The sequence below is a fragment of the Saccopteryx bilineata genome, chromosome 12 (assembly GCF_036850765.1).
Source record: "Saccopteryx bilineata isolate mSacBil1 chromosome 12, mSacBil1_pri_phased_curated, whole genome shotgun sequence".
Classification (NCBI taxonomy): domain Eukaryota; kingdom Metazoa; phylum Chordata; class Mammalia; order Chiroptera; family Emballonuridae; genus Saccopteryx; species Saccopteryx bilineata.
The window spans coordinates 5,651,205-5,674,015 of NC_089501.1; the positions used below are offsets into that span (position 1 = coordinate 5,651,205).

Genomic DNA, 22,811 nt, shown 5'->3' on the forward strand with positions numbered 1-22,811 from the left:
GATTGTGAGGCAAATCCCCATGCACAGAATTTACAAGAACACATGAAATGACTAATTCCATAAGTCTCAGGCTCTTGAACCAGATCAGGGGTTAAAAAAAAAAAAGGTTTACAGAATGTGGAGAAGAAAGATTGGTAAAGAGAGTCTTTGAAGTGAACTCTTACCATGAAGTGACTGCTCCTTCCCCTCAGACCTGGAGAGAGCAGACTTCCGCAGGGCTTGGGCCAGCTTGATGTAGGGTCCTGCTGTTGGAAGGACCCCGTGGAGCTGCTGGCTTTGGACTGCTGTGTAGCAAAGCTGAAGCAAAGGGACAGTAGAGCTGGGGAGAGGGTGGCCACGTTGGAAATGGCCTGCTGTTTTAGAGTTGGATGAGCCAGTGGTTCTTTGAATGTTTACTGGTGAAAAGATGTAGCTTCATGGGGGAGGGCGCTGGCATGGGGTTGGTCTAAGTCCTGTTTATAGGGACCTTGGCAGCAAGAACCAGGAGGTGATCGCTAGATTCCTAAGGAAGGGGTTGCAGGAAACTGTCAAATACGAACAGATGCATGTGCCTACACCAAGGGAACTGCAAGAGTGTCCCCAGAAATGGGAACCTCTGAAGTAGGCATAAAAGTATCCACAAAAGAGATGTCTTTCAACAAGTTTTAGGCCCAGAAAAAATGCAAAGCCAGTTTGCTATACTACTGTTCAAATCTATTAGTTTTCTATGCTATGTAACAAATTACTAAAAATTTAGTAGCTTAAAGAAAAATGAACTTATTATCTCATGATTTCTGTGAGTAGAAGTCCAGGCACACCTTACCTGGGGTCTCAGAATAGATTCTCACAAAACAGTCAAGATGTCAGCCAGGCTGAGGTCTCAACTGGAGATCTGACTAGGGAAGGAGGTGCTTTCCACTCATGTGTTGGTTGGTGGAATCCAATTGCTTGCAGTTATTGTGCTGTAGTACTCTTAGCAGCTTGCTTCTTCGCAGCCAACAAAGGAAAGAGTCTTTAGAGTGAGTCTGCTAGCAAGATAGTCTTCTATAACGTAATGTAATTACTAGGGTGATGTCCCATCCCTTGCTATATCCCACTGCTCAGAAGTAAATCATGGAGCCTGACCAGATGGTGTTGCAGTAAACAAAGAATCAACCTGGGATGCCAAGGACCCAGGTTCGAAACCCTAAGGTTGCCAGCTTGAGCGCGGGCTGATCCAGCTTGAGTGTGGGATCATGGAAATGACCCCATGGTCACTGGCTTGAGCCCAAAGTCACTGGCTTGAGCAAGGGGTTACTGGCTCAGCTGGAGCCCCCTAGTCAAGGCATGTATGAGAAAGCAATCAATGAACAAATAAAGTGCCACAACTACCAGTTGATGCTTCTCATCTCTCTTCCTTCCTATCTGTTCCTGCCTGTCATTTACACTCTCTCTTGCTGCATAAAGAAAGAAATCATGGATCTCATCCTTACACACAAGGACAATCTGTATCAGTATAAAGCATACAGTCCACTACAGACTGTAAGAGTATTTAGATATTCCTCTTTATGCATGTCTCCTTGAACTGGGTTTAGGAACTTAAAAATCAAAGTCCATTGTTTTGAGCAAAAATTAAGAGGTAGGAAAATAGAATTTAGAAATTCTGGCCAGTGATATAAGTTCAAATTCTAGATTTCTAAAGGGAAAATACTAAAGTATTCCCAACGTCCTTTATTGTTATCTACTGCTCTGGTTCCTGGTGAAGGTGCTAACATTACTGATCTATTCCAACTGGCTACACTGCATGTTGGAAGTAATTGGCTATTATCAATAGCTGAAAACAAAATGACAAATAGTTTTGGCTTGTTTTTACAAATGAAGAACAGTCATAAGATTATCTGTAAAGGCATCCTCTCCGGCTGTGCTGCATTGTTTTACTAGTTTCCTAGGGCTTCTGCCACAAAGTGCTACAAGCCAGGTGGCTTAAAATAGCAGAAATGTGTTGTCTCACAGTTCTGGGGGCTAGAAGTCTAGAAATTCTGGGCTCAGCAGGGCTGTGCTCCCTCTGAAGGCTTGACGGGAGGATCCTTCCTTGCTTCTGATGGTTTCTGGTGATCCTTGCTTACAGTCGCAGCCCTTTAACTTCCACCTCTGGAAACACATGACAGTCTCCCCTGGGTCTTCATGTTGTTTTCCCTATGCATCTCTTTCTTCTTATAAGAACACCAATTGTATTGAATTATGGGCCCAGCCTACCCTAGTGTGACTGTGTCTTAACTTGATTACCTATATCTACAAAGACCCAATTTCCAAATAAGGTCATATTTACAGGTATTGGGCCTAAGATTGCAACATATGTTTTGGGGGAACAATTCAATCTGTAACAATTGTCTATGTCATGTGCCAACAAATGCTTATCCCTCTGGGTATGTGTTATCATGAAAAAAATTTAAAGCTGCCCTGATGGAAAGGGACATCCACTTCTCTGCTCTGCTGTCATTGTTGTACCTGTAATTGGAGTCATCATTAATACTTAAGGGTGAAGTAATTTGTTTTTTAATAAGACTAGAGGACAGGGAGAAAAAGTGTAGCTGTACATGATTTAAAAAGCAAGGAGTACTATTAAAACATAGAAGAGGATCATGAAGAAGTGACATATATATAATGGAAAGGCAAAACAAAATTATACACAACTGACAGAGGAACTACCTTGATAGGAATTATTTTGCAAATAATGTGACTAAGACTTTATTTTGATAAGCATGGTGTCATTGGGGGTGTACAACTCATTTTTAAATTGCAAGGGATATTGTATAATGATAATATATTTATAGAACTATACTATTTTCTTTAATACACTCAAGATGACTAAAAATTAATCTCCTCATGTTATACCTCTAGGTCAAGGGTCACCAAACTTTTTACACAGGGAGCCAGTTCACTGTCCCTCAGACTGTTGGAGGGCCAGACTATATAAAAAAAAAACTATGAACAAATCCTTATGCACACTGCACATATCTTATTTTAAAGTAAAAAAACAAAACGGAAACAAATACAATATTTAAAATAAAGAACAAGTAAATTTAAATCAACAAACTGACCAGTATTTCAATGGGAACTATGGGCCTACTTTTGGTTAATGAGATGGTCAATGTCCGGTTCCATATTTGTCACTACTAGCCGTAACAAGTGATATGACGCGCTTCTGGAGCCGTGATGCGTGCGTCTCGTGTCACCGGAGGTAGTACTGTACATGAGCGACGCGGTGCTTTCGGCGCTGCCACATACACTACTCCAGGATGCATCCTGTGCTCCTCTCACTGACCACCAATGAAAAAGGTGCCCCTTCCAGAAGTGCGGCGGGGGCCAGATAAATGGCCTCAGGGGGCTGCATGCAGCCCACAGGCTGTAGTTTGGGGACCCCTGCTCTAGGTAAACGTAAATTGAAATTATGTTGTTAGGAGCTTTATTGTTGGTTTGTAGATAGATTGAGGCTATTTGGGCAACCTATCTGACTCACTTTCAGACTCATTTAAAAACTGTTCTTGAATCTCCACGTATTAGCATGCTGTGGGGTTTGTCTCTCAGAAGCACCTTTTGGTTTCTAACATAACTAGTTGCAGTCAGGATATCAACAGGACAGAGGAGTTATGTTGCCACCCAGCTTGACTAGTAATTATGCAGGTCTTGAGTAGGAATGGTGGAGGATTAGAAAATAAACAGAAAGAAAAAGGATGGGATTGGGAGGTCTCATTGCCAAGACTGATGGTCTGCAAGAGTAAGCCTGCACCCTCAAAACACTTTATTTATAGTACAGAGAGCAAAGCCACTTGCAAAACAAAGGGAGCTCAGATACAAAGTCACATTTCTGTGGCAAACCAAGAATTCTCCCAAGTACAGAAACCCCCCCACCATGTATAACATTTTAACTTCACAAAACAAAGGGTAAAAAGAAAACTGCCTCCAGTCTCTTCGAGGGACATGGGGGATGGGATGAGTAGAAACAGCATTATAGCTAACATTGAGGTGTGGAGAAGGGGGTGTAAATTGCGTTTACCAATTTAAACAATCAGAGGCTGTGGGAAAGAGTTTAGTCTTTCTTTGGCTTAAGCTTTAAACTGCAAGGACTTTGTCAGCTTGCAGTCTCCCACAGAGTTACCTAGGCATTTCAGATGTTAGGAAGAGCTTTATAATTGTAATCAACGTGAGTACCTTGTTAAACTCTTATTTATTTATTTATTTATTTATTTATTTATTTATTTATTTATTTAATGTGACAGACAGAGAGAGAACAGATAGGGACAGACAAGGCAGGAAGGGAGAGAGATGAGAAGCATCAATTCTTTGTTGTGGCACCTTAGTTGTTCATTGATTGCTTTCTCATATGTACCTTGACAGGGTGGGGGGAGGCTACAGCAGAGCGAGTGACCCCGTGTTCAAGCCAGCGACCTTGGGCTCAAGCCAGTGACCATGAGGTCATGCCTGTGATCCCACGCTCAAGCCAACAACCCTGTGCTCAAGCTGGTGAGCCCGCGCTCAAGCCGGCAACCTTGGTGTCTTGAACCTGGGTCCTCTGCATCTCAATCCTACATTCTATACACTATGTCACTACCTGGTCAGGCTAACTTATTTATTTTTTTACATTTACATTTTGGTAAGCCTGAATTTTTGGGTAGAGCTTGTTGAATTTAGATCTCATCATAAGAAAGAAAAGAAGATAGGATACCTAGTAACAGTTAATAATAGATTTGCTGTATAGACATACATATACATATGGACAATTTAAATGTAGTGAGTATGTGTATATGCATGCAGGAGAATTATATACTCCTTGACGGAGATTAAAAAAAGCTCACCATGCTTGGAAACAGTGATTACAGGAAACTGTCAAGATGGCATCTCCCAGCATTGTGATAGTGCTGGAAAGTGGTGGGACAGTTTCTTTCCCTTTCTATTCGCCACTGAAAGAGCGACATGCAAGGGAGCTTGCTGAGCATTTTAGTTCATCAAGGACAGTGAGCCAGCCTCCTGAGGTCATGCTTCTGAAGCAGGTTCAGAGTGAATAAGCTGTGTGTGGCTATAGCGGAAAGAGGACAATTCAAAAAAGTTTTGTTTTAATAACATTTTAAATAGCATTAATAACAGTAATTAAAACCCAACTATCCCTCTCTCCTGCAATTAAATGTGGCAGGAGAAAAAGTTGTAGGTTATTACTCCCAGTTTAAACTGACTGCAGTTCTCCAAAGGACATTCAAATCGACCTGACAGACATACTACGTTCCCCTACTATATTCATTCTCCCACTCTCCAAAATGACCATTTCATACCTGCCCTCCCTTCCTAAACCTACAGCACCCCATTTTCAGCTGATGACCTTGCATCATACTTGTTAAGAAAATCACTGTGAACTCCATCTTCATCTTATTACCAAATGCCAGAGCCTGTCCTTTTCTGCACCCCGAGTTTGCACCTTACAGTGTATAACAGTGGTTGTAGTGTTCCTGTTCCATCTTAGCCCCGCCCCTCCACTGTGCTCTGAAGCCCATCCCTGCCTGCGGTCCCTATAATTATATGCTTGTTGCTGTACGTTACCAGTTTCTTCCTCCTTACTTTATCTTTTCTGTTAGAAGTGTTTTCCATCTAACCTTTCCTTCAGTCCTTAATCCCACATCGTCTTTCAAGAGAATTATCTGCATGTCTGTTTCCTCTCTGTTCTCCATCTGCTTCATTGGGCATATGCCCTATCATGCCCCCGAAACCATGCTTGTCAAAATTACCTACCATTTCCATTGCACCAAATTCCAGTGGTCACTTTCCTGCCTTTATCTTAAGTCTTTCAACAGCTTTTCACAATCAAAGAATGTTCCTTTCCATTACTGATTTCAGAGACTACTTTATCACAAACTTTCATATTACTTTAATATTATAATAACAGATACTTTTTAGTTCCAAAATAAAGTTTTTGGCTGATTAAAAAGAATTGATAGATTCAAGCCTGATCTACTTAAATACAGTGCATAATACTGGTTAGTGTTTGAGCAAAATTTAAAAGGTACATGTTCTTTCTTTCCTTTAAAGCTTGAATACAGACCTGTGGTGGTGCAGTGGATAAAGTGTCGACCTGAAACACTGAGGTTACCAGTTCAAAACCCTGGGCTTGCCCGGTCAAGGCACATATGGGAGTTGATGCTTCCTGCTCTTCACCCCCCTTTCCCTTTCTCTCTCTTCTCTCTAAATGAATAAATAACATCTTAAAAAAAAATTAAAGCCTGAATATAGAAATAGATAATTATTTTGTCTTACAGAGCACCTACCTGTTTTAAGCTCTTGTCCATATCCAAAGTACTACTGTCTTCCTGAGGGTGATTGTCTTATTTGCAGTCAAAAGCAGCCAGGAAAGGATCCTCAGGTTCATGAGGGCTGTTGTGACAGTCCAAGCTTAATAAGCAGCTGTCAACTCCATAGATATATTTTAAGTTATAACAACAGCAGTTCATTCAAGAAGTCCTCATTATGATCCTTTGAAAGAACATCTTTTATTTTGGCTATTTTTCTCAGATCCTACATTTTATCATATTTGCTTAAAATTAAAGTAAGCTGCTATTAGGTTTAAAGGATGAAAGAAACTCCTTGAAAACATGACTGAAAATGGAAAGCTTCTCTAGATAGAATTAAGATATTTTGAGGTACAGCACAGATGAATTAATAAGGGCCATTAGAGCTATTGAAGAGCATAAAGAATGTAATTACTGTGAAAGCAGTATGTTTACTTTTGTATTGTGTAAAGAGGGCATGATAATGTCTGCATCACTTAATATTTGATGTTTTCTCCCAACAAATGACAAAAAGCCCCCAAATATATTTAGCATATAAACACATGCTTTTTTATATATTAGTTTGGCCTGAAAGGAAAGTACTGTTTTAATGCAATGCTTCCTGTGAAAATGCTAATAACTCAAATACATGTTTGATGTACCATGTTTCATTTATTGCTTTTGCTGAAATGACCAAATAGCCCAATGAGAACAGTGTTGCTAATTTCAGATATGTCTGTGTTCACAATTGCTGTTGGAAGAAAATTGATTTTATGATGTTATCTTATTTCAAAAGCAGTCATTACTACTGTGCTATTTTTTGAGTTCTGTACTCATTTTCAGAAAGACGGTAGGTATTATTTATATTGTGGATGTCTGCCTCTAGCTTGAATACACAGCGCTCTGAGACAAGAATGGAAAGAAGGAAATGAGCAGGAAGAATGAAGGGTGCAGGGAGAAGACAGTGCAGGATGGGAGAGGTGGTTCGTGAGACCACTTCAGTGCTTACCATTTTTACCCAGATTTAATTGGAAAAGGAAAAACTATATATATATGGTGTATATAGTGTCAGAAATTTTGGAGTGGTTGAAAGAGGCTGTTATCTGTGTGCCCACTCTGCCTTCATTATCAAACACAAAAGGGAATGAAGCCAAGTTCATAATTTGGGGACAGCGGTGGGAGGGGGGGCAGATAATGTTATAAACATATTCTCTGCTAAAGAAATGGAGAATATCTTTTCAAGGATAAAAGTGGAAACTATGCAAGACCAACTTGTTCAAGGTTATATAACAGAATATGGATAGTTATTGGGTTACTTTATTTGTCTCTGCTTGTCTCTGCACTAAAATAGAAATGTATTTATTTCAAGAAAACTAACAAATGGTGAGCATACATTTTATTCTAAAAATAAAATCACTACAATATTATGGCAGCACTTAAAGGTTTTTATGAGTCTCTCAAAATTCAAGAAGCAGTTTATGTGCACTGTCCTGTATCTTATGAGAAGTATAGAGTAAAAAGGAAACATTTTGAAGCAGATTTTGAATTCTGCTCAAAGTCTTGGTGACTATATTAGACTTTGTTTGTGTAGATGACTTTTGAAGTGTAAATACCATTATTTTCAAAGGTATAGTCTGTGAAATCCTAATTGTCCCCTTATCCTCCTGAGAAAGCATTCTCTGAGTTGTATATGTCAGCAATGAGATTTCTGAAATACATACTTTTGCATTTCAGATGCTGATCGACAGGATTCCATTAATCTCTTCCTGGGAGTTTTCCATCCCACTGAAGGGAAAGCTCATCTCTGGGAACTCCCAACAGATTTTTATTTGCATCATAAAAACACCATGAAACTTTTACCAACAAGAAGGAGGTATTTTTCTCCCTTTTCTATTATGTAAACTCAGATTTGATATTATTTTGAAAATTAGATTCTCTTTTTTTTTGAGAAATAATCATATAAGCTAAAGTAAATCTTCCTACATGTTTGCCAAAAGGAATTTAGTCCTGTTGATGTCCTGATAGTAGCTTTGGGAAATTGTCATTAACAATCGGTGTTTTGTATTTTCCATAAGATAAAAAGTTTCAAAATTTCATTAGTGAACATTAATTATAGCTTTGCTGAAGCACACTGTCAACATCATTTTTGAGTGCTTCCTACAAATGTGAATGCTAAAGCCCATCTCTTCGAACATTTGAGGACTCAGTCTTTGGTTTTTCAAGTGTGGTGTCGAAGCAGCCTCACTTTGCTATTCTTTCCTCCAGAAAGCACAACCAACTCTTGGGGACACTAGAAAAGACAGGAAACAGAGCAGTGACTTTAGTGGCAGAAGCCACTGCCATCACCCCTACCACTTAATTCGGGCTTATTAGAGTCATTCACCATAAAAGTTATCTTGATGACAGTTAAATTGGTATTAATAGTCTCAAAATAATGAACTATTTACCTGAAGCACTTTAACAGGACACCCTGTAGTGTGGGCCTCAGGTTCGGATAGACTTGAGTTAGAATCTCTGCATTTGTGGGACCTTGGACTGCTTTTATGTAACTTCTCTCCTGGTCTGCAAAATGTAAATGATAGGACATACCTCAGAGTCATTGCAAGGATTTAACAAGAAGACTGTTTCGTGGGTTTTTTTTTGTTGTTGTTTATTTGGTTTTTTAAAAAAATTAATTTTGTTAGGGTGACATTGATCAATAAGTGTACACAGATTTCAGGCAAACATCACTCCATCATTTGAATAGTCAATTATGTTGTATATCCATCACCTAAAGCCAAATCATTTTCCAACCCCTTATATTTGTCCCTCTTTACACCCTTCCCCCAACCACCCCGTACATCTCCCCATCCCCCCACCCCTGGTAACCACTGCACTGTTATCTATGTCCATGAGTCTCAGTTTTGTATCCCACCTATGTGTGAAATCATACAGTTTTTAGCTTTTTCTGATTTACTTATTTCACTCAGTATAATGTTATTGAGGAGCCACTGAGCCATTTCACCTGCAGATGTTGTAAAGTACCAAAAGGCTACAAAATTAATATTAATATTTTAGGAGGCTTGGAGAACATTTTATTAATTTGGGTTAAGGTGTGCAGAGAAATTGTGAGAATAGTCTCTGTACTGTGTAATTAGCATAACCAGGATGGCTCTTGCCATTGTATTGTAAATGAAAAAAGAAGGAAAGCATGGATTCCCTGACATTCCACCACACCTGTGGGGAAAGGAATGAATGGCTAGCCAGGTACAGTAAGGGAAAAGCCAAAATAAACCTTTTCTTATAACTATAAGCCATTTGTGGGCATTTGGCCCCATGGAAACTACCTCTCTTATGTAAATGCAGGTGGTTAATACGTCTTGACTCTGGACAGAGAGATGGCGGATGAACACTAGAAAATATAGGAAGGCCTTTTAATATGTAAAGAGATATCTTTCTACCATTGTGTTGACTTGTAAATTTTGTTTTCTCCAAAATGATGTATGGTTTGCAAATTAAACGTGGTCCTATCATGTTAAAGGACATATGACTATAACCAATAGCGGTAAGGGACTCCTAATTGCCATTTTTGCTTCTGTACTTCCCACTTACAAAACTATAAAAACTAAGTAGAACAAAGGGCTGGCGCGCTCTCCGTCAGATTTCTGTTGGAGTTCCCGCCGCTAGGCCACGCTAGACAATAAAACTTTAATGTGTAAACGACGGACCTTGCTCCTGTCTTCCATATTTCGGGTCCCTCCGAATTTGGATTAACATTATCAAGGTACATCCATTATGGTAAATGAACCTATGTAATTTCTTATGGCTGAGTAGTATTCCATTTTATATATGTACCACATCTTCTTTTTATCCAGTCCTCTATCGAGGGGCACTTTGGTTTTTCCATGTCTTGGCCACTGTTTATAATGCTGCGATGAACATGGGGCTGCATGTGTCTTTATGTACTAATGTTTCTGCGTTTTGGAGTATATACCCATTAGAGGGATTGCTGGGTTATATGGTAGTTCTATTAATTTTTTGAGGAACCACTATACTTTCTTCCATAATGGTTGTACTAATGTGCATTCCCACCAGCAGTGAATGGGGGTTCCTTTTTCTCCACAGCCTCTCCAACACTTGTTATTACCTGTCTTGTTGATAATAACCAATCTAACAGGTATGAGGTGGTATCTCTTTGTAGTTTTGGTTTTCATTTCTCAAATAGCTAGTGAAGATAAGCATTTTTTCATATATCTATTGGCCATTTGTATGTCTTCTTGGGAGAAGTGTCTGTTCATGTTCTCTCCCCATTTTTTAATTGGATCGCTTGCTTGTTGCTGAGCTTTGTGAGTTCTTTGTATATTTTGGATATTAACCCCTTATCAGAGCTGTTGTTTGAAAATATCATCTCCCGGCCCTGGCCGGTTGGCTCAGCGGTAGAACGTCCGCCTGGCGTGCGGGGGACCCGGGTTCGATTCCCGGCCAGGGCACATAGGATAAGCGCCCATTTGCTTCTCCGCCCCCCGCCCCCCTCCTTCCTCTCTGTCTCTCTCTTCCCCTCCCGCAGCCAAGGCTCCGTTGGGGCAAAGATAGCCTGGGCGCTGGGGATGGCTCCTTGGCCTCTGCCCCAGGCGCTGGAGTGGCTCTGGTCCCCGCGAAGCGACGCCCCGAGGGGCAGAGCATCGCCCCCTGGTGGGCAGAGCTTCGCCCCTGGTGGGCGTGCCGGGTGGATCCCGGTCGGGCGCATGCGGGAGTCTGTCTGACTGTCTCTCCCCGTTTCCAGCTTCATAAAAATACAAAAAAAAAAAGAAAATATCATCTCCCATTTTTTTGGCTGTTTTCTTGTCAGTTTCTTTTGCTGTGCAGAAACTTCTCAGTTTGATATAGTTCCATTCATTTATTTTTTGCCTTTAATTTCCTTGTCTTTGGGGTCAAATTCATAAATTGTTCTCTACAGCCAATGTCCATGAGTTTAGTGCCTGTGTTTTCTTCTATATAATTTATTGTTTCAGATCTTATGTTTAAGTCTTTGATCCATTTTGAATTGATTTTTGTGCAGGAAGACAAACTGTAGTCAAGTTTCATTCTTTTGCATGTGGCTTTCCAATTTTCCCAGCACCATTTCTTGAAGAGGCTTTCTTTTTTCCATTGTGTTTTTGGCTCCTTTGTCAAAGATGATTTGACCGTATATATGTGGTTTTATTTCTGGGCTCTCAATTCTGTTCCATTTGCCTGTATGTCTATTTTTCTGTCAGTGCCATGCTGTTTTGATTATCGTGGCTCCGTAGTATAATTGTAATACCTTCAGCTTTGTTCTTTTTTCTCAGGAGTACTTTGGCTATTAGAGGTTTTTTATGGTTCCATACAAACCTGGTGATTTTTTGTTCCATTTCTTTAAATAATGATATTAGAATTTTGGTGGTAATTACATTAAATGTGTATATTGCTTTGGGTAATATGGCCATTTTAACTATGTTGATTCTTTCAATCCATAAACACGGAATATTTTTCCATTTCATTGTGTCTTTTTCAATTTCCTTTAAATAATTCTTTGTAGTTTTTAGTATACAGAACCTTTACATTTTTTGTTAAATTTATCCCCAGGTATTTTATTTATTTTTTGTTGTAACTATAAAAGGGATTATTATTATTTTTTTTAATAATTTTATTTTTTTAATGGGGTGACATCAACAAATCAGGATACATATATTCAAAGAAAACATGTCCAGGTTATCTTGTCGTTCAATTATGTTGCATATCCATCACCCAAAATCACATTGTCCTCTGTCACCTTCTATCTAGTTTTCTTTGTGCCCCTCCCCCTCTCCCTTTCCCTCTCCCTCTCCCTCTCCCCCCTCCCCTCATAACCACCACACTCTTATCAATGTCTTTTAGTCTCACTTTTATGTCCCACCTACATATGGAATAATGCAGTTCCTGGTTTTTTCTGATTTACTTATTTCACTCTGTATAATGTTATCAAGATCCCACCATTTTGCTGTAAATGATCCGATGTCATCATTTCTTATGGCTGAGTAGTATTCCATAGTGTATATGTGCCACATCTTCTTTATCCAGTCATCTATTGACGGGCTTTTTGGTTGTTTCCATGTCTTGGCCACTGTGAACAATGCTGCAATGAACATGGGGCTACATGTGTCTTCACATATCATTGTTTCTGAGTTTTTGGGGTATATACCCAGTAGAGGGATTGCTGGGTCATAAGGTAGTTCTATTTTCAGTTTTTTGAGGAACCACCATACTTTCTTCCATAATGGTTGCACTACTTTACATTCAAAAGGGATTATTTTTTTTAGTTCATTTTCCAAAGTTTCATTGTTTACATATATGAAAGCAATAGACTTCTGTATATTGATTTTGTATCCTGTGGCTTTACTATATTGGTTTATTGTTTCTATTAGTCTTTCTGTGGAGTCTTTGGGGTTTTTTATATACAGGATTATGTCATCTGCAAAAAGTGAAACCTTTACTTTTTATTTCTTTCTCTCATCTGATCACTCTGGCTAAAACTTCCAACACTATGTTGAATAGGAGTGGAGAGAGTGGGCAGCCTTGTCTTGTTCCTGATTTTAGAGAAAAATTTTCACCATTTAGTATTTTAGCTGATGTCTTTTGTGTTTTTAATTGAGGAATCATGTACTAATATAATCAATTTTGCCATAGGAACAAAATTTTCACATACGTATAGTGGGAGCCTGGTCCTTTTTGCTCAGATATCAAGTTCTTTCTCATAATGTTCTCCTCTTCCAGCGTCAGTATGATAAGCCTTTCTTTTGTGCAACACTACATCCCAGACACTATAGCATTCAGTCTGTGCCGCTAAAACCAGTGAATTAGTAAATGATGATGTTATAGCTATTACCAAATTCCATGTTACTTTGGGAATCTATAAAATGTTAAGGAAGTGTCAGAGTTTACACATTTCTCAAATTTGTTATTGGAATAACCAACTTAATATTTGAGCTTACTTGCTCTATAAATGAAGCACTTCTGGTTTTTACATTAAATTTAATATTGATAAATGATTATATGAATTTTTGCTGATAAACAATTTGGAGCTAAATTATGTTTATTTCATGAGAGATGAGTGTAAACATCTATATGTAGCTTTAGTGATACAGCTGACTGTTTGTAAATGTGGTTGATTTTCTGGAATTTTACATTACCTTAAAGTATTGAAGCTATTACAACACAACTTTGGAACACCCAGAACCCGATTTTTTACTGCAGAACTTAGCCAGGATATTATAAGTGTAAATTAAATCACTGCTTATCTTGAGTTACAGAATTGAGGCAAACAGTGTTTGAGCTTATTTGTGGGAATAAAAGGAAGCAGGTGTTACATCTATTTTCTTAAAAAAAAAGAGGATACTGAGGTGCAGAGGAGAATGTGTCTCAACTGAGATGAGCTTATTCAGCTAGATTATCAGCAAGAATCAGCTACAAGCCTGTTACTGAAAATAAAGTGTTTTTTGTTTGTTTGTTTATTTGTTTTTAGTGAGAGACAGGGACAGACATACAGGAGGGGAGAGAGATGAGAAGCATGAACTTGTTGTTGCCCTTTAGTTGCTCACTGACTGCTTTCTCATGCCTTAACTGGGTGCTCCAGCTGAGCCTGTGACCCCTGGCTCTAGCCAGCGACCTTGTACTCAAGCCAGTGACCATGAGGTCATGTCTGTAACCCCATGCTCAAGCTGGTGAGCCTGCACTCGAGGTGGATGACCCTGCACTCAAGCTGGTGACCTTGGGGTTTTGAACCCGGTTCTCAGCATCCCAGGTCGATGCTCTATCCACTGTGCCATCCCCTGGTCAGGCAAAAATAAAGTTTTATCACAGTAGGTAATAGGGCTCTCTCAGTTGATTTGGTCTCCTATTTTCGCTTTTTTCTCCAGAATGTCAGTAATACCAAAAATTGGTTAATGATATCAACAATTGATACAGCCTAAAAACAGTACTTATAAATACTGTAAGGTAAATTTCAGTGTTTTATGTTGGAGTTTCTAGCATCACCCGCCTATACAGGTTATTTTTGTGACAGTTTTATCAGTATTATAATTCTCAGAAGAAATGAACAATTTACCAGAGGCAGTAACAGAACAAGAGCATGAACTTAAGGTTCTATAGAGTTGAGCTGGAATTCCTGCAAGTGTGTGACCTTATACCTGTTACTTAACCTCTGGAAATCTTATGTTCTCAACTGTAAAATGGAGATAACCGTGAAGCCTCACAGGGTCATTTTAAAGATTAAATGAGGTATGTGGAGGGTATCTAGGATTGGGTCTGACAGAGTGAACGCAGTCCCACAGTGGCCAGGCTCTGCAGAGACTGCCTCCACCTGTCTGATGGTGGACAAGTCACATAACTAGTCTATCACTTTCCACAGCAGTAAAACAGGAAATAATACTGTCTAGCTTGTAGGTTTTTCTGAAAATCAGATAATATAAATGCTTGGCACATAGTCAGTCTAATAGATATTAGTATTGTTTTTATTCTTTAAGATTACATTCTCTAGTTGTAACATTTATTAAAAATCACACGGGATAGCCATGAAATCTGGAAACTTACATATTATTATTTTGCCACTTATTATATTATAAATAAGTACTTTATTATATATATGCTGTGTTTCTAAACTTGGTGATGATCCTATATTTTATATACTGATATTTTTATTGAATGATAAAAGAAAGGAATAAACTCAGCTCTGCCTAGAGTTCATCCAAATCAGGTCCTCTTTAGGTAACTATATACTTCTGCTACTCAAAACCTCACATTTATTGATCTACTCAAAACTGCGAATTAAAGCTTTATTCTGAATTAGGTTAATATGTCATACATCATCTAAGATACTTTTTATTGAATCAGTGTTTATAATGTCACCAAGATGTTCTCAGACACCAAGAATTAATTATTTCATTGACAGAGTTGAGAGGTTTCCTGGCTCCGCTCTCTCTCTGGTATGTGAGTTCCCTCTGTATCTGCCCAGGGAGAGGTTATGGGGTCTATGCTTGACTGGTCCTGCATCACCCAGGGCAAGTCTGGTTGAGGAGGCAGTGTTTTTGGACAGTTCACTTATACAATTCTTCCTCAAATCATGCTGAGACCTGCAGCTTTACCTACTGATCTCAGTTCAGCCTACTGAGAATGATTTTCTCATCCACCTGGTAGTCTTTTAAATCTTCTCAAAATCCTATTTTCTCCAAGTTAAGTAGCCCTACCTTCCTCAGCTGTTCCTTCTGTATTGTGGTTCCAAGCGTCTTTAGCGTTCAGAATGATCTTTTCAGTGGGTAGTCTAGTCAATGTCAATGTTCTTTTTAAACTGTGGTACACACACCCGAGTCCAAGAGTAGAGTTTGGTCTGATTTGTGGGCCAACTATTGTGGGGCCATTAGGACCATTACTACCTTTGTCCTGCATATTCTATTTTTATTGTTAAGTATAAGATTGCATTAGCTGTTTTCAACAATGCCATCACATTGTTAACTCTCTGAGCTTTCTGTCCATTAGAAATCTCAAGCCTTTCTAACATGTCCTGCTGCTATGCTTTATTCATACCATTACATGCTCTGCTTGCTTCCAAAAAAGTATTTAAATGAGTATCCTTTTTATTAATTACCTCTAGCTTTGTAGCTTCTTCAGATTTAATCACCTGGGCCATCTTGATCCTAATAAACGTCCTTGATGAAAAATGTTGAATAAAATAGGGTAGCTGGCAGAGCTCTGTGGGATATCACCAGACAACTTCCTCCACCTTAAATTGTTTAATAACTTTTGGTCAGAGTCATTTAAACAGCTGCAACTTACCATACTGTCTGCACACTTTTTTTTTACTTATTCACAAATATCGATTGCTTTGCTAAAGTCCATATATGTTATTTCAGAGGACTTTCAAGTTAGCTCAGGGAATTAAAAAATCTTTCATAATCTCCCTAACCTTCCTGTGTGTGCCAGTGGAATTGAACACTCTTAGTACTAAGGAATGAGAAAGAGAAAAGACTCTTACATACTAGGTACTGTATGCAAAGGAAGAAGTGGCAGCAACTTGTATCTTTGTCCTCTGATCACTGGTTCCAAAGCAGATTTCTGTCCTGGTGCAGATGCTCTTCCCCTGAATGATGTGCCTGTGGTGGAGGTGGTGAAGACTCCCTGTCCTCCGTGTAGTCCTCTCGGGTGTTCCAGCCTCCTCCCATCTCAGCTCATCTTCCCAGGGCAGGCATTTCTCCTGGGCTTCTTTGTGTCTGAGTATTTGGACTTTTAAAAAATTTTTATTAAGTTGCTTTGTCTTGCTTAGGGAAACAGTTTAGTAATATTTTTAAAAATCTTATGGCCTGGTCTCAAATCACTAATACAATTCTTTTTTTTTTTTTTTCTTTTTTCAGAGAGAGGGACAGTTAGGGACAGACAGGAAGGGAGAGAGATGAGAAGCACCAATTCTTCGTTGTGGCACCTTAGTTGTTCATTGATTGCTTTTTCATATATGCCTTGACCGTGGGCCTTCAGCAGACCAAGTGACCCCTTGCTTGAGCCAGCGACCTTGGGCTCAAGCTGGTGAGCCTTGCTCAAACCAGATGAGCCCGTGCTGAAGCTGGCTACCTCTGGGTTTCGAACCTGGGTCCTTCTTGTCCCGGTCTGATGCTCTATCCACTGCGCCACCGCCTGGTCAGGCTCTAATACAGTTCTCTTAAAAAAATAATATTGTTTACTTTTTTTTTTTTTTTTCATTTTTCTGAAGCTGGAAACAGGGAGAGACAGTCAGACAGACTCCCGCATGTGCCCTACCGGGATCCACCCGGCACGCCCACCAGGGGGCGATGCTCTGCCCACCAGGGGGCGATGCTCTGCCCATCCTGGGCGTCGCCATGCCGCGACCAGAGCCACTCCAGCACCTGAGGCAGAGGCCACAGAGCCATCCCCAGCGCCAGGGCCATCCTTGGAGCCTTGGCTGCGGGAGGGGAAGAGAGAGACAGAGAGGAAAGCGCAGCGGAGGGGTGGAGAAGCAAATGGGCGCTTCTCCTGTGTGCCCTGGCCGGGAATCGAACCCGGGTCCTCTGCACTCTAGGCCGACGTACTTTTTTCTAAGTAAGATTGTTGGGCACAAAATTCTTTATGTAATAGCTGGTACTTTTCTACTTTTCTCCACTGCTAAGGTTAGCTCATCACAATATAGAATTTATACTCCTTTCTCTCTCTCTCTCTCTCTCTCTCACACACACACACACACACACACACACACGCACACACACACCCCTAATAAAGAATTAGCTCCTGTCTTTTTTATTCTCCTGATATGATAGTCTGATTCTCCTGCCAGAGAAGAGTATGAGATTGGCCTCGTGTGTCTTGTTTGAGTGAATATATGTGGATTCATAAAAGTCACTGGACATATTTTAGGTTACTCACAACACAGCTCTAGTGAATACTTGATACCATTATCTTGCTAGGACCAACATCACATCCACTGATGTATAGTTTATAGAATATGTCACCTTCTGGCTTTTGAGCATCAAGACTACATTTCCCCATTTCCAGTATAAGCTCCGTTTTTTATTATTCCTTAAAAGATTATTCATCTCAACTGTACCAAGACACTTGAATGCTCTTAGAGATGCTCTGTTGCTTCCTTCTGTCTGTGTACAGTTCCCTCTTGTGTTTTTCTCTTTCCAGCATGAAACTTATCATGGCTAGTAAAGATAAAAACAGTACTAGAATTTAAAAGCTCTCTTTTCTCTGTCATTATTTTCAATCTCTGTATTTTCAACATGGCATTTCTAACACAGAGAGCAGTGCTTGACACACAGCGGGTGCTTAATGAATGTTGAAAGACTAGTGAGTGTGCAAGCAGCAGGCTTATCCCTTTTCTGTTCTTCTCGTGCTCTAAAGCCTTGCTATCCAAAAAACAGTCTGAGGAGCAACCCTTTCACATTACCCAGGAGCTTGTCATAAATAGAGAATCTCAGGCGCTACCTACTGTAACAGAATCTGCCTTTTGACAGGATCTCCAGATGATTTGTGTGCCCACTGAATTTTGAGAAGTACTACTTGCTGTAAAGCGTAGCTTCAGACTCAAGCAAAATTTTAGGAGCCTTTCCTGTTACTATAACACCTTCCCTTATAGTTCATTAGGCTTCTTGTTTCTTTTTGCATCATCCTTGGTTACGTATTCTACTTGCCATCTCTAGGGGAGTTCTCTGTGTTGTCTATTTCATTTAAATGCTCACCCATTCTTCATAATTGGTATTATTCAAGATTTTAATGTCAACATTTTATTTTTAGAAATCCTTTCATTTATTTAAAATTAGCTTTTTAGCATTTTCAGCCATAGGCTCTTTTTTTCTGAACCTTTTAAAAACATTTAAAAAATTTTTTGATATACCATTTCATATCATTCCTCTTTCTAGTGCTCATGAACTTTCATATAGCATTTCCCCCTAACTCTATTTCATCAGAATTTGATTGAGAATTAAATCCATCGTTTGGAGAGAAGGCCATTCAGTATTATTTCTGATTCTCTGCTCATAGTGGATGAGTGTTCTAGCAGAAAGCAGATGATTGAAATTCCCTATCTTCCTCTGACTGGCCTCTATGATTAAGAAATGAAGACAGACAGGAATTAGCAGGGATTATACTAGTTTCTGAGGGAACTTGTTTAAGACTATCCATTCACTTAATGACTTTGCTTAACTCTTTTAATTATGTATACACACAGCATCATACACATAGAGCAGAGTTAAAAAAAGTCTTCTAACTCTCAGATAACTACATGCAAGAGAGTCCTGGTTTGGGGATGTGGGTCAAGAAAAATGCAGGCACAGTCTCTGGGGAGAGTAAACAGTAGCTCAGAGTCTGGTGGTGTGCACACAACTCTCTTTTATCTAGAAGTAAGTACATCGGAGCATCTTGACTTTTAGATGTGTTTATGACATTTTTGTAGATCTGTGACATAGTTGAAACAAGAAAGGGGTTGGGGCAAGAATTAACATGTTGAAGATTTACTGTGCCAAAGCTTCACAAAAATGTTTTAAAAAAGAAAAAGAAATTAACTTTGATGTATAACCCCTTTTATCCAGTGACTTACAAAAAACTAACATTTACATTTGGTCCATCTTATTCCTTTTTTTTTTATAGTTATACTTACTGGTGGACACCAGAGGTAATAAAATATTTACCAATGCCTTATGATGAAGGTAGGTTCACTGTTTCCTTTTAGTATTTATACTAACATATTTTGGAATTATTCTTAAATGAGCTTGAAACATTACATTATTTACACAATTTTTTACTGGAAAGAAAGAGGTTGGATGAATGGTTACTCAGTACTATGTTACTGTAGTAATAGCTAAACTAGGATATCGTGACATCTTAGCTTTTTAAAGGGCAGGGATTGTGTTATCCTTCTTTTATCTAGGTTGGCCAATGTCTTGTATTGTGTCTTCAAATTATTAGGTATATCCCTCAAATATTTAGTAGATATATTAGTTTGTCATTTTGAATTAGTACTGATTATATTTCTAGATATTTGGGGAGATTGGGAGGAAGTGAAGGCCATTCACAAGGAGAAATAAAACTTTTCCTATATCTAACCAGTGAAAAAAGGTACAAATGTGTGTATAAAAGAACATTTTTATACTAAAGTTTAAGTTAAATTTTATTAATTTGTCAGTAAGGAGGAAAAATTTTGTATTAAAAGAACACCCTCAAATACACAATATATTTGGATGATGTTTCAAAATTTAAATAATTGCCCAGTTTTTAATAGAGTTTAATCTTGCTTCTTCCTGATTTCCCTGACTTTGGGTAAGCCCATTTCTCATTTGTGAAACAGTACTAAGTGATATCTGCTGCAAGAGGACCACTCCAGCGGAGGACTCCATCTAGTCATGGTTAACCATCCCAACTTTGTGTGGTAAAGGCCATGAAGTAAGAAGACTGGAAATGATTTTTAGTTCTTAATACATTATTCATTGATTTTTAAATTATTTGTAACCTTGAAATTCTAGGTAAAATAACTCATATAGCTGTAAAGGTTTGGTGGTTCTGGAACAAAGGAAAGGACTTCAACAGTCTAACATCAGCCATTAACAGGATTTGAACTATAAAGGAAAATTTAGTGAAATAACTACATGATTTTTATCTAGAAGGCAGAGGGTAATTATCTAAGAGTAAAAAAGACTTGATCCGACCCTCACTCCCAAAGGCCCTCCTGCCTCATCACACCCAGCTTAGCATTGCATATTCTTGCCCATATCTTGTCTCATCCCAGTGTGTACGTTCCAGAGGCAGGAGCTGAACTTTGTTCAGTGCACCCTCTCAGAACACACTTACTGCAGACACGATTTCTGGCTGCAATCTAAAGACTTTAAGAATAACAGGGAGTATCTCTCTTAGTTATCTGTGCTGCAAACTTAAAGAAGTTGATAGTGAAGAAATTTCACAAACACGATGAAGAGATTGATATTCACAATGAATTCTTCCGACCATACGAACTGAGCAGTTTTGATGACACCTTTTGCTTGGCTATGACGAGTTCAGCACGGTATGTTGTGAGTACTCTGATATTGTAAGGATTTGGGAAATATAGTTTTCCTAGTTTATATAAATGTGTCTTACTTTACCAGAAATCTACTCTGTAAGCCTGCTAGCAGGTAGGTGCTCAGCCTCTGCATACCTCCTATTATAGGGAGCCTGCTGCTTTAGCGGACAGTCCCTTCTATTGTTGAAAACTGGATTTAATTTCTTTCCTTTGATAAGTTGAAATCTTCCCCCCATTGTTTCTAGTTATCACTTGAAATAAACTCATTTTTTAAAGTTGAACATCGAAGTTGAGAGCTAACATAATTAGTAGAAAAAGCATACTCTTTGGTACCAGGAGGGCTGGAATATGATTCTTAGGCCAGCCACTGCCTACTTGTGTTACTTTAAGAAATTATCCAACTTATCTAAGTCTCATTTCTTCATTTCATATACAGGGTTGTATGTAACACCGCACACATATTCACACATATACCAAGTACCTAATACAGTATCTGACACAGTGATTGACTCATATATGGTGGCTATAATTATATTACAATTTTTATTAGGCACAGTACAAGTCTAGTTCTTTTTCTGTATGACAGCTCTCCAAATAGCTGAGGAAACATAATTAATTTTTTTCAGGGTAAATATTCTTCATTTGTTCTTTTATAACTCATTTGACATTGTATTCAGACTTTCCATCCTGGTCTGTCACCTTTGAACATACTTCATTTTCTGTGTCTCTTTTAAACTTTGGTAAGGCCCTTTAGAAAAATGATGAGACTATAAGAAAATTAGGCAAAGTAAATCACTTTTGGATTATGTTTAATACTAAGTTTACATTTTAAATTCCTTTCAAATGTGATATATGTATGCCTAAGTTTAACGTAGTACCTATAGAAACATATTTTATAGTTTTGTTTCCTAGATATTACTCTACATTTGGCCTTAGTTCTGGATGGAAATTTTCAAATTTTTCTGTGCTTAATTTTCAATTAAACTTGTTAAAGATTAGCAGTTTTAATTGTAAGATCATTATCATTTCTAGAAGTTTTCAGTTCAGCAAAGTATGAATGATATTACAGATGTACAGTTGTTTTTATTTGCAGGAGTTATGTTCTGTCAAGTTCCTACAGACACTGAATTAGAGAACATTGAGCCTTTGCTCCTAGAAGAAGTATAGGGTAACCCTATAAGCCTTTTGGTCACAACATTTTGTCAATCATTTAATACATAATCTTGTTTTGTATGTTTCTGTTTAAAGATATCTTTTTTAAAATAGAATTTATTGGGGGGACATTGATTAATGAAACTACATAAGTTTCAGGTGTACCATTCCAGGATACATCATCTGTACACTGCACCGTGTTCACCACGCCAAGTCGTCTCCTTCCATTCCCATTTATTCCCACTTTACCTCTTCTACCTCCTCACCCACCTTTCCTTCCCATAATTGAGAAAATACATTATTTAATAAATATTGTCAATTCATTGAATGTTGAGCACACAGGCAACAGCATTATAACTCATGCCTGAATGAAGCTTCTCTAACATTTATTTTCTCTATAACACAACTTTCTTATGCTTAGAAATACAAGACAGCGTCAGCACTATGCTGGGGTCCATTTCAGCCAGTGAGATCACCAAAAAAAAAAAAAAAAGAAAGAAAGAAAGAATGAAAACCCCATGGCACTGAGTAGACCATGAAAAGGATACCTGTTTATATAGTATGAGAGCTAAAACAAGAAGAGTGTCACCTTGTTCTGCCTCAGCTGGGAAAAACAGCATCGGGTTGCTCTAATTTTTCACTGTTCTGCATGTGTTTATGTCTGGGAGTGGCCATGAAAGCTATGAGTGTTGATTTTGGGGTTACCAATAAATTTTAGTAAGCAAATTCTCAAATATAGAGTCAACAAATAATGAGGATCAACTGTATATGTCCAAAAGAAAGAAAAATTAAATCACTTAACATTTTAAAAGCAACATTTTCAAACTGTTTAAGACAGGGGTCGGAAAACTTTTTGG

General features: G+C 38.6%; 1 protein-coding gene across 4 annotated transcripts in view; it reads left to right on the plus strand.

The window, feature by feature from the left end:
* Positions 1–22,811, plus strand: part of FIG4 (FIG4 phosphoinositide 5-phosphatase) — a 137,393-nt gene that overhangs the window by 65,306 nt on the left and 49,276 nt on the right. For all 4 annotated transcript variants that reach the window (XM_066247846.1, XM_066247847.1, XM_066247849.1 and 1 more), the window contains 3 exons: positions 8,007–8,145; positions 19,398–19,456; positions 20,658–20,805. In XM_066247846.1, coding sequence (XP_066103943.1) covers positions 8,007–8,145; positions 19,398–19,456; positions 20,658–20,805 — 346 coding nt within the window. The remainder of the gene's footprint in view (positions 1–8,006; positions 8,146–19,397; positions 19,457–20,657; positions 20,806–22,811) is intronic.